At 28.8% G+C, this 10,836-nt stretch overlaps 1 protein-coding gene across 1 annotated transcript; it reads right to left on the bottom strand.

The window, feature by feature from the left end:
* Positions 1–7,614: 7,614 nt before the first annotated feature.
* LOC109797849 (transcription factor bHLH74) lies at positions 7,615–10,836 on the bottom strand. The gene is made up of 8 exons (XM_020358001.3): positions 9,223–10,836; positions 8,914–9,105; positions 8,762–8,827; positions 8,604–8,672; positions 8,362–8,433; positions 8,135–8,260; positions 8,000–8,064; positions 7,615–7,910 (listed from the first exon to the last, which is right to left on the bottom strand). Exons 1-7 carry the CDS (start codon positions 9,721–9,723, stop codon positions 8,017–8,019), a joined length of 1,074 nt encoding a protein of 357 aa, XP_020213590.1. The 5' UTR covers positions 9,724–10,836; the 3' UTR covers positions 7,615–7,910; positions 8,000–8,016.

Genomic DNA, 10,836 nt, shown 5'->3' with positions numbered 1-10,836 from the left:
CTTTCAAAGTGGTAGAGAAGAAGTGGGTTTTGATTTCTGGGGCCCTTGGAATGTGATGCCCGTAGTAATTCAAGGTGGTCCTCTCCTCTCGCTTTTAATTTTGCTTATAGTTTGTTATTCTCACCGCTTCCAAACCTTTGAGCTGGAATTTTTACTAGATGTGCTTAACATCTTTGATTAAGATTTTGCGTTTGGTTACTTCTGTCCAAAAGAAAATTGAAATTGAAGATTCCAAGTTCTATTTGAGCTGCTCTGCCACAAAGGAACAATTTCCTTTTCGGCCCGAAACACTGCCCGAAAAATCTAATCCAAAATAAAACAGAAAGATGTACTTGCAAAAATTAAAACTTAGGTAGGTTGGCTTTGTAGCAAGGGCACGTGGATCCAGTGTTAACGTCCACCCAATTTTGGGGAGGAGTGGGGTAGACAGGCAGAAAAGAAAAGAAATTGAGGGAAAAATGACAGATATGATACGTGATGTGATAAGAAAAGAAAAAAAAAAGAAAGATAAAAATTGGGTATATGGGAGATGGAATATAAAGTATGTCAATGATTATAATTTTTCTTACTATTCAATATGATGGTTATTGGAGCTTGAAGAATTTGGCTCATCAAAGAATTGGGTAATGTCGTTTGTGGCAGCTGGACAACTGTTCAGTTGTGTCTTGTATGAACTGGTCAAAACCAAACCAGCTTTCATCCACTATCATTAATCACCCAAAGTTTTTAATTTTTAAGCCACCCATTGTTATTTCGTGGATGTTTTTTTTAAGTCCCTATTTACCCCATCATGCCCTTTCTATTAATATTTTTGAATAGTCTGTTAGGATTACAAATAAAGAAAAATGTCAGTGCGTGGCAATTTGGATTCACCCTCCAGCTGGATGTTTAATATGTTTGTTCTTGGTAAGGTTTAAATGGCATAGGCCAGTAGCTCCTTAAATTTGTTATCATTCATTCCATGTTTGTTGGAACAATTTCTCTGAAGCAAATTTATAAGGCTTTTACTGTTCCGCGTAACGTTGGAATGGAATTTGAAAGCATTTTATCCCCTCACGCCATTTGACATATCTCATTGAGGTCAGAAGAATTTGATGTAGGACAGGTAGCGGTGGCAAACGGTTTTGTGGGGCTTATCAAGTTGGGAGCTTGTGGCGCGTTTGGAGGCCCCACCCTATTCTTACTTAATTGACAGCATCTCGCCAGCTCAATATCCAAACTTTTCCGTGGACCCTGAGAAAAAATATCCAAACTTTTCCGTAATATATTACACACACAATAATACATCATATGTTTTTTACAAGTTCAATTCAGGAATTACTCGTACTTGCATTGAGATAATGAGCATGAACAAGGATTACTTGTGCTTTTTGCTGGATTACTTTTGCTTTTCCTTTTGTTTCTCAAAACAAGGACTGAAAACTGGACGCTTTTGTCATCCATCATTTAATGTCGTTCGTGCTTCATGCCCGGTTTTACAAGTTTAATTATATTCATCGTGCATACATTCATTTTAATCATCAGTTATCATATGATTGAAAATTATTGACTTCTGTACTAATTATTTTAAAAGTTAAAAGTCATATAAAATGAATTGTATGAAAATAAAAGTCTTTATTTCCGTAGCATCAATTGATTAAATCCAAATCATGGAGGACATTGTTAAAATGATTCGAGAGCTTTCATGGCTTCATGTGCTTGTTATTATCGTTTCCATTCTGCAAATCAACCCAAAAGCTACTACTTTTTCTTATAAATCGCTATATCTAGCAAAATGATCTTGCCTAGATCATTAATATCACAACAATAATAGATTTCGCTTTCTGGTTTCTACTAAAGAATTGGGGGTAGATGGGTTATTATATATGTTAGTGGTGTCTTCTAATTAAATGAATGGATGAGCCAGCAAATGGATAGAGCACCCACCCAATAAATGAGTTAATAGAAGCAGTTTGTTTCACAATTTACATGCAACCTTTGGTTTATGAAGAAGTGCCATTTATTTTATTTTATTTTTTTCTATCTACCAAGTTGTGCCATTTCACCATACACCTTGCGTGAACTCGTGAATCTTTTCATTTCAGACGTCACCTAGAGTACCACTTCAATGTATCGACCATACTGATAAAATTAAATGGGACAGTGTACTTTGTTTAGCTTTTTGTGAAGAAGAAAATTTTAAGAAAATACATAAAAAAGAAAAGAAAAATAAAAGGGAAAATACATTTACTCACCAAACTAAGATTTCACTTTAAAGTGTGTTTGATTGAGAGAAAAAAAATAGGTGAGAAATAGAAGGGAAAGAAATAGATGAATGAGAAATGAGTGAGTAAAAATAAATTTTAAAAAATGACTATTTAGTTAAAGAAAAATAAATGAAAAATAATATATATATATATATATATATATATATATATATATATATATATATATATATATATATATATATATATATATATAAGAGAGAAAGGGGTGGAGCCCACCATAAAATTTATATTTCTTCAATTATTATATACTCTATACCAAATGAGCAAACTAATTTCTTTTTTGCGTTCTCTTATCTCTCCTGTATTTCTTATTTATTTTGCACATACTATGCGCTTAAAGTTAGCTATAATTGTTTTTTTATTTTTGACGGAATAAATTTTAAATTATTAAATGCAATTGAAAATGTAAGTTAAATAAGAGAACTTACAGCTAGTCCTGAATTTCTAAAAATATATCCTCACATTAGTACTCCAATTGTATCTTGAATAAAATGTTCTTATGCCTTGTTTGATAGAGAAAAAATGGATAAGAAATAGGGTAGAGAGAGTGAAAAAAAGAGAGGTTGTTTGGTTAAAGAAAAATAGAAAAAAAAAATTAAAAAATAGTAAATTCTATCTTCTTATTTATTTATTTCTTTTTTTTTTCTTATATATATCCTATTTCTCACATATTTTTTACATATTTTTCTTCAACCAACTGAATAATCAAATTTTTATTTTAATTCTCATATATTTCTTTTCATTTTACTTCTCATCTATTTCTTTCTTCTTTATCAAACATTAACTTAAATGAATATACACGTGACAAACACGCACGCTAAGCATTTTGTATGAGTAAGATTCTTATTTTTCATTGTTACTATCGCCAAATCACAGAGATCTATAAGACCTTGCGAATTGATATAAATGGCCAAAAAATGATTTAAATCTAAGCCCATGTATCAGAAGTCGTTGGTGTAATCTTTCTGGTTGGTATATATATTTCATTTACCAAATATATGATGTTTGCACCTACTGAGTCATTTCTGAAATAAATGTTTGCAGAAATTAGATATCATTCAAATAGACTAGGAGGAGAACTGTAGATAGCTGGTACAACTTTTTTTTTTTTTTTATAGAGAAATCACTTTGATCCGAGATTGTGTAATTTATATATTCAGATTAGACATTCCAGTTTAAAAGTTTACAATGACAACCTGCAAGATAGCAACACCATTATTTAAATTCAACCAATTTGTAGCACTATGAACTATGTAACTTTGAAACAAGCAAGGTGTTGTTTGGATAAATTTCTTAATATTTATTAAAAAGAAAATAAAAAGAAAAAGTGAATTTAACTTTTTTATATGTTAAAATTAATTTATGTAAGGAAAGTTAAATGATAAAACTTTTATGAATTAACTTATATATAAGTTAGTTTAAATTTATGTCAAATTTCTTATTTTATTCTTTTATATGTTTTTTGAGAAATTTATCCAAATATAACTTAAATTAAAGTAGCTCATTATTCAACAACAACTTGAAGGGAAGGATAATTAATTTTAATTAATGGTTTCTACTTTCGAGAGTATTTGAATTATTGAATATGTGCATTCATTTATTATTTACTCATCTATTATATTTATGAATTTAAAATTTTAAAATAGAATATTAATATAAAGAAAAATTGAAAATGTTGTTTTAATTTTAAAAATAATTAAAGTAAAAAATAAAATAATATTTTGGCAATGAAAAGTGTTTGAATTTGTTCATCAATTTATTAAAATAATGGATTTCATTTTTTAAATAAAAATGTTTGATGCAAAAATAAATATTTTCACTGATTTTTGTTTTAATTTTGAAAATAATTAAAGTGAAAATAAAACAATATTTTTCTAACTAAAATTAGAAATAAAAACTTTCCAAATTAGGAGCACTGCGGAGATTTTTCTTCTTCTAATTGTCTTATTAATTTAATAAATTGTATTATTGTTTTTTAATGCATTTTTGCAAAATATTGTTTTTAATTATTTGGGATGTATTAGGAAAAGGGTCGTAAATTTTAATGTTTTCATTATTGTATATTTGAATTCGTGCACTTATTTATCGGCTATTATTCATTTACTTCGGCATTTATGATTTTAAAATATAAATATAAATGCAAAAAATTTTTTTTTTTCCACATTGTTATTTCTTTTTTTGAAAATAACTAAAGTAATATTTGTACAATCTTTTATATTTTCTATTATAAAAAAAAATGGATTTGCGCACTATTCCTGAATGGGGGCACATTTCTGAAACTTATATTTTATTATATCGAAAGGTCTTTTTATATATTTTATTTCCATCATTTGATTATTCGATCGTTTCTCTAATAAATTATTTTTATATCAATAATAGCCTAATTAATACACTCTATTTTTACCAATTATTTAGTGTTTTTTCCTCTCAAAAGAGTATTTTTCTTAATATTCATTTTATCATTTTTATTTCTTATTGGAATATCTTCATTAATGTTATTTTAATTTCTCATTGAAACATCTTCATTTATGTGATTAAATCATTCAATTTTTAGTAATAAATTGTTTAATGTCAATGAATTTCTATCTTAAAATCTCATTAACTTAGATTTTTTATCCATAAAAATTATTATGACAATAATAGAGTTTAAATTTAAGACCATCAGCATCATTCTTCTAGCAGCTTCATAAAATCATATTCAATCATTCATAAAACAAAATGTGATACCAACTCTTACAGTATTTTCAATGTATATTTTAAAATAAAATATATGTCTAATAAAATATTAAAACGTGAGCAATTGACATAAAAATTTTTAACCAATGATATAAGTTCAAATATAAAATATGCAACTATGCTTTAAATATTATAATACTAATAAAATAAAGCATCAATAATATGTATGGTCTAGAAAAAAAAATATGGACTCGTATTTAAAATATAGTGTTGTATTTTCATATGTAATACTTTAAAATTAGTAATAAAAACAGTTACACTTATATTTTAAATATGTTGTTGTAATAATGTAATGGCATTTTTTTTAGGTTTTATCATAATTTTTTGGTCACATATTTTAAGATTTTATGAATTTTGTCACTTAAACTCTAAAAATTTCGCACATTTTATCACTATGTTAATTGAATTTCTCACTTTGTTAATTAACCATTGATTATTATATTAACATTTTAATCGATGACATGACATTATATCATATCACTCTAACGATCCACTATTGTTATTACACTTAATAGAATCCATAACTAACAATAGAAAATATAACAACTTAACCTATAATTATATACTCGTTATATCTAGATACGTACAATATAACATGTATATAAACACAAGTATAAAACTATAAGTACATATAGTATACATATATTCATCCAATGAAAGCAAAATATAAGTCCTAAATTATTGGTCAAGCAACTTCTATACAATAGTTATATGAGAGTAGTTGCCCAAAACAACTAATAGAACAATCATTTGTGTGATGAAATCTTACTACACATCACTGCAGACCTATCTCTGCTCCAATACCAAATATAATCACATGAAAATAAATAAAGGTAAGCTAGTGTAACATCACTTTTTCCAAATAGATTAAATAATAATTTTTTTATTAATTAATTGGAGAATATAATACTATGAGTGATTTGATTTAATAATATCTATTTATTATTTTTTTTAAATTCAAATGTATGAGGTTAAATTCTCAGTTTTAACTTAATTAAAGTTATTATGAAAATATTTTATATGAATGAGGTTGTTTTCAAACAATATCTTATTTTGGAATAGTTAATGGTGGGTCTCATTGGTCAACCCAACGAGCCAATGCCACATTTTTTTATGATGAAAATTAGTTTATGAAAGGATACATGATGTCGATTTTGTGATGTTGGAGTTGTATGCCAGATCACATAGACACTAGTTTAACAAATAAATAAATGTCTCATTTTGGTCTAGTGTCACCTAAACAAATATTAAAATAAACAAGTGACGCAAGTGATTCTAGTGTCATAAAAATGGTGTCATATGTCCTTTCATAAACCAATTTTTATTTTGAAAAAACGTGGCATTAGTGTTATTGGATTGACCAATGACACCTACCATTGACTGTCCAAAAGTGAGATATTATTTGAAAACGACCTCATTCATGTAAAATGCATCCATAATGATCCTAATTGAGTCAAAAAACCTAATTTATAAGCTAGTTTAATTAAAATAATATATTTTTTTTTAATTAGTGTGTGAATTAATTCTTTTTCTTTTATATTTGATTTTAAAAGAAGTATATATTCTATTAGGATTAACATAATGATGAAGAGTTAAAGATAAATATATGAAAACATAGATTCAATTGTCATTGTTATTGTTCTACATAAAAAAGAATTTTTATAAGTCTTATACTATACTATCAAATCTAATTATGTATTAAACCTTCTCTTAAATATGTATTCCTAATCCTCTTATAAAAGTGTAATGTGTAAACATTAAATATTTTTTTTTATCAACAAATATTAATTATTAATTATTAGTTGTAAATAGAGGATTCAAACTCACATCTACCTTATCACTCCCATCCAACCTTATGTCTTTTCCCAAACTACTCGAATCACCTTATCACTCTTCTGTAAACACTAAATAATGCAATTATGTATAGCATTAATTCAAAATAATATATATATATATATATATATATATATATATATATATATATATATATATATATATCCACCTTAAAACTTTAAATCAATACCAAAAGACACCCTAAAAAACAATTGAAAAACCGGGCACCATCCATATATAATTTAATAATCTTTTAAAATTCAAAAACATATATCATGCACTATTTTATAAGATGTCCGTAATGAATATAGTCTCCAAATCAATTTTTATATATTAATATAAATTTTCATTTTATATTAGATTATTTTTAGAAATTTTCTATTAAAAATATATTAATCAATTTTTTTAATACTTTTTATTTAATATTATTTTTTTAATCATAATTATTTATAAATTAAATTTTAATATTTTTAAATAAATTATCAATAAACAAAAATAATATTGTAATATAATACATATTATTTATCATATCTCTAAAATATAATTTATATATTTAAAAATAATTATTTATATAAATTTTAATGTATAATTTATATATTCAAACATAATATATATTTATATATATTATTTATTATAAATTTTAATTACATATAATAAATATTTAACAAAAGAATGACACGATCCATTGGGGCAGTCGGTAAGTATCCAAGAACAGAGCACCGGTGCCACTCAAAACAGTATCTCTTCCTGATCCCGACACATTTACTCCTCCATGCAGTAACCACTAACCAGTAAATAGCTTTTCATTCATTACATTAAAAAAAAAATACCCTTCCAAATAGTACCCCACATTTTTAGATAGAAATGTACCCTCATTTTCCAATGTGAACAACTAGTTGACAGCAATCATCTTCTGCTAAAATTTTGAAGAACCAACAGTTAGATATTAAGATCCTATACTTTTAGTATCCCTGCTTCCAACTTCAGTTAATTTGTGCAATCATCTGGCAATAATTCCAAACTCTGTTCAAATAGGCACATATCTCACACTCTATAACTCTGTTTACAACCATCCTGCTTAAAATGACAATGAATTACACACAATTGGAATTGATTATGCAGGAGTGTTAAATCCCAAAGAAGTTTCTGCCTGTTAGTATTACCACTGTTTCCCTAATTGTCAAGAGCTGTACTGGAATTGTAGCTCGAAGCTTTGGTTCAAAACAGCCTGCATATATACATGTATAATTAATTTTTTGCAAATCACAAACAAGAGATTTTCACTCTTTAGACTTTACCGGTGGCATAAGAGGAAATTGTGTTGATGGGTTAGGCATGCCTCCCTGGAGACTTCTAGAAGGAAATGGATGAGTGCAGCTGATGCCAGAACCATATCCACCAATTGGTCCAAGTCCAATATTTGACTAGAGAATGAGAGATTAAGGAACCAAATTAGGTTAAATATTAAATTTGTACTAAAATTTCAGTGAACCTAAAATATTAATCTTTCAAGACCTTCACTTACATCTTTGGAGCAGATTTGCTCTACATTAAAATTCAATTCTGGGTTTACAGTGGCAAGTTTCATGGACAAAAGCTGCAAAATATATTTCCATAAGTCCAGCAATTGAATAATCATGACAATGGAATGTCCACAGTGAGGAAATCAGATCAGAACTAGAGTTTGAAAAATAAATAGAATGTCCAATATGGTCCAAAAAATACAGAAAAGTTGCTATTTTTTAGATTTCATAAATAGTAACATACCTCAACTTGTTGTTGCAGTGATTGCACATAGTTTATAATCTCGTCCAGCATCAGCGCTTTACCTGTTATCTGAAAGCCAATGACAGCAGAAAATTAACATACCAGAAATAATCATGGTCTGATGAGCAATAGTGACAAACACAATCATCTCTAATAACCTTGTCGCATCCTGGAACAAGTTCTTGAAGCAACCTCATTCGCTCACTAATCTTTTCTCTCCTTATCTGCTAACAAAAAGTGTTATATCTCCTAATTTATCAAATAAAAATTGGGTTTCTTATAATAAATATTTATGTTAAGATGGTGGTACCCTTTCTGCAAGGCTGTGAGTGTTTGTAGCTTGACCTCTTCGGGCTCTCACATGAATGAAGTTTTCCTTGGGAACTTCTCCACTGAAATTTGCAATAATGTTTTGTTCAACTTTTGGTTTCTTTACATATTGTTCCTTCACATCATCAGAGCTCGTTCCAGGAGAATCTTTAACTGCTTCCCCCTCATCATTCTAATTAAACAATGTTTTTAAAAAGCATTTTATTCATCCGCTTCATCAACTAAATAAGTCAATGAAACACTCTACATCAAAATCGATTTTGATATAAACATAACACATTGGACCTACCTTATTTGGACTGAAAGTAGAAATGGAAACAAGTTCTCTCTTTCTTTTATGTTCACCAGGTGCAACTCCTTCAGAAGTTGAACCTTCAACCTGAGATTGCTCATTACACGGATCATGATTTGGGTGATACCCTGTGTTAGCTATATAATAAGAACCGGTTTGGCCAAAGGAGGGAACCTTAGGGGCCATGCAAGCAAAATTTGAGTCAGATATATATTGAACAAGGTGAGGCTCGTTGCTTATTCCCTGGTTTTCCAAAACAAAAGGAGGGTGAGATGAATCGACAAACTCACTAAGAGAGCCTCCAAAAGTTTGACCCAATGGAGCAAGAGGATCCCAAGCAGAAGAATCTAGAAAAGGATTAGTCACACCTGAAGGCATAGCCTTAAACACAGAACTAACTGTCATTTCAGAAACACTTGTCCTCAAACCCGATAATGGACAATTCAGAATCCCCTTGTTTCCATGTTGAAGCCCCATATCATTTTGAATACCATCCATAGTTGCTAAACACCTAGAACTAAGAAAGTAGTGACCTATAAAAGATATATATAGACCAATAAGTTCAACAACTTAAGTAGATTGGTGGTACAACATGTACTCTAGATTAGATTATTCTAGAGTTGAAATAAACTGGTGCATGATTAAAGGGAAAGTGAATTTTGACTACGTAGGCACGAGAGATATCTTGCAGGACACATGAAGGAACAAATAGCCTTGGCCCTTGACAGCTTTATAGGACTGAGAAAGGATAAAGTAAAAGAAGATCTTCATTGTGGCATTGACACAAAGCAAAAGGAATATAATCTACTCGTGAGTCACCAGCTAGTTTGAGTAGTTTCTTACTTCTTCCTTAAAGATCGCAAGATTAGGTCTATCACCATATTAATGTTCAGGGAAAAAGGGAAAAAGGCTTCCCCTCAGACAAGAAAGTGAACCTTCAAGAGCATAAAGTGGACACAGACAAGCAACATATGATAGACTGATAAGGCCTACAAACTGCAAATAAATCAGATTCCCTTTTCTTCTCTGTTCACAAAACAACTTATGTTTTCCATTCCTCCATTCAATTCAATTAACAATTGGACTATTGGAGTAAGACCCATTGAGTGGTTTGGAAGGTTTGAAGCTTCAAACCCAGTGAGCAAACGATGAAGTATTGTAGTTACTTTCAACATGTATCGTCGAGAGGAAGCAATCTTTTTAAAATTAGGTAGCATTATTATGAATGATAAAACTTTTCCCTCAAGTATTTCAGGTAGTAACTGCATAATCATCACTCAAACTCAAGACGTCACATTAAACTATACGTCTAGAACAACTCCTCACAAGTGTGTAGGTTAGTTTCGATTTAGGAGACAGAACACGAGGACTCTTGCTGTCAATTATGGGACGGGAATCCAAGAACAAAAAATGACCAAAGGCATCGAATTAGGATGACAAAATGTGTCTGGATCATTTGGGCACTAGAAAAAAAAAAAAGTAGTAGGTGTAATCAAAATATTAGTTACAAAAGCTTTTTTTCTAATCCATGAAGCTGAAAAATGTAAATTACAAGCAGTAGTGTACTGTAAAAGCTAAAACTAGATTAGCTTAAGCTTTTGAATTAATTTA

Source organism: Cajanus cajan, chromosome 6 (assembly GCF_000230855.2).
Source record: "Cajanus cajan strain Asha chromosome 6, NIPB_CcT2T_4, whole genome shotgun sequence".
Taxonomy (NCBI): Eukaryota; Viridiplantae; Streptophyta; class Magnoliopsida; order Fabales; family Fabaceae; genus Cajanus; species Cajanus cajan.
Note: the sequence above shows the minus strand (reverse complement) of the source record. Positions and strands in the feature narration are given on the sequence as shown.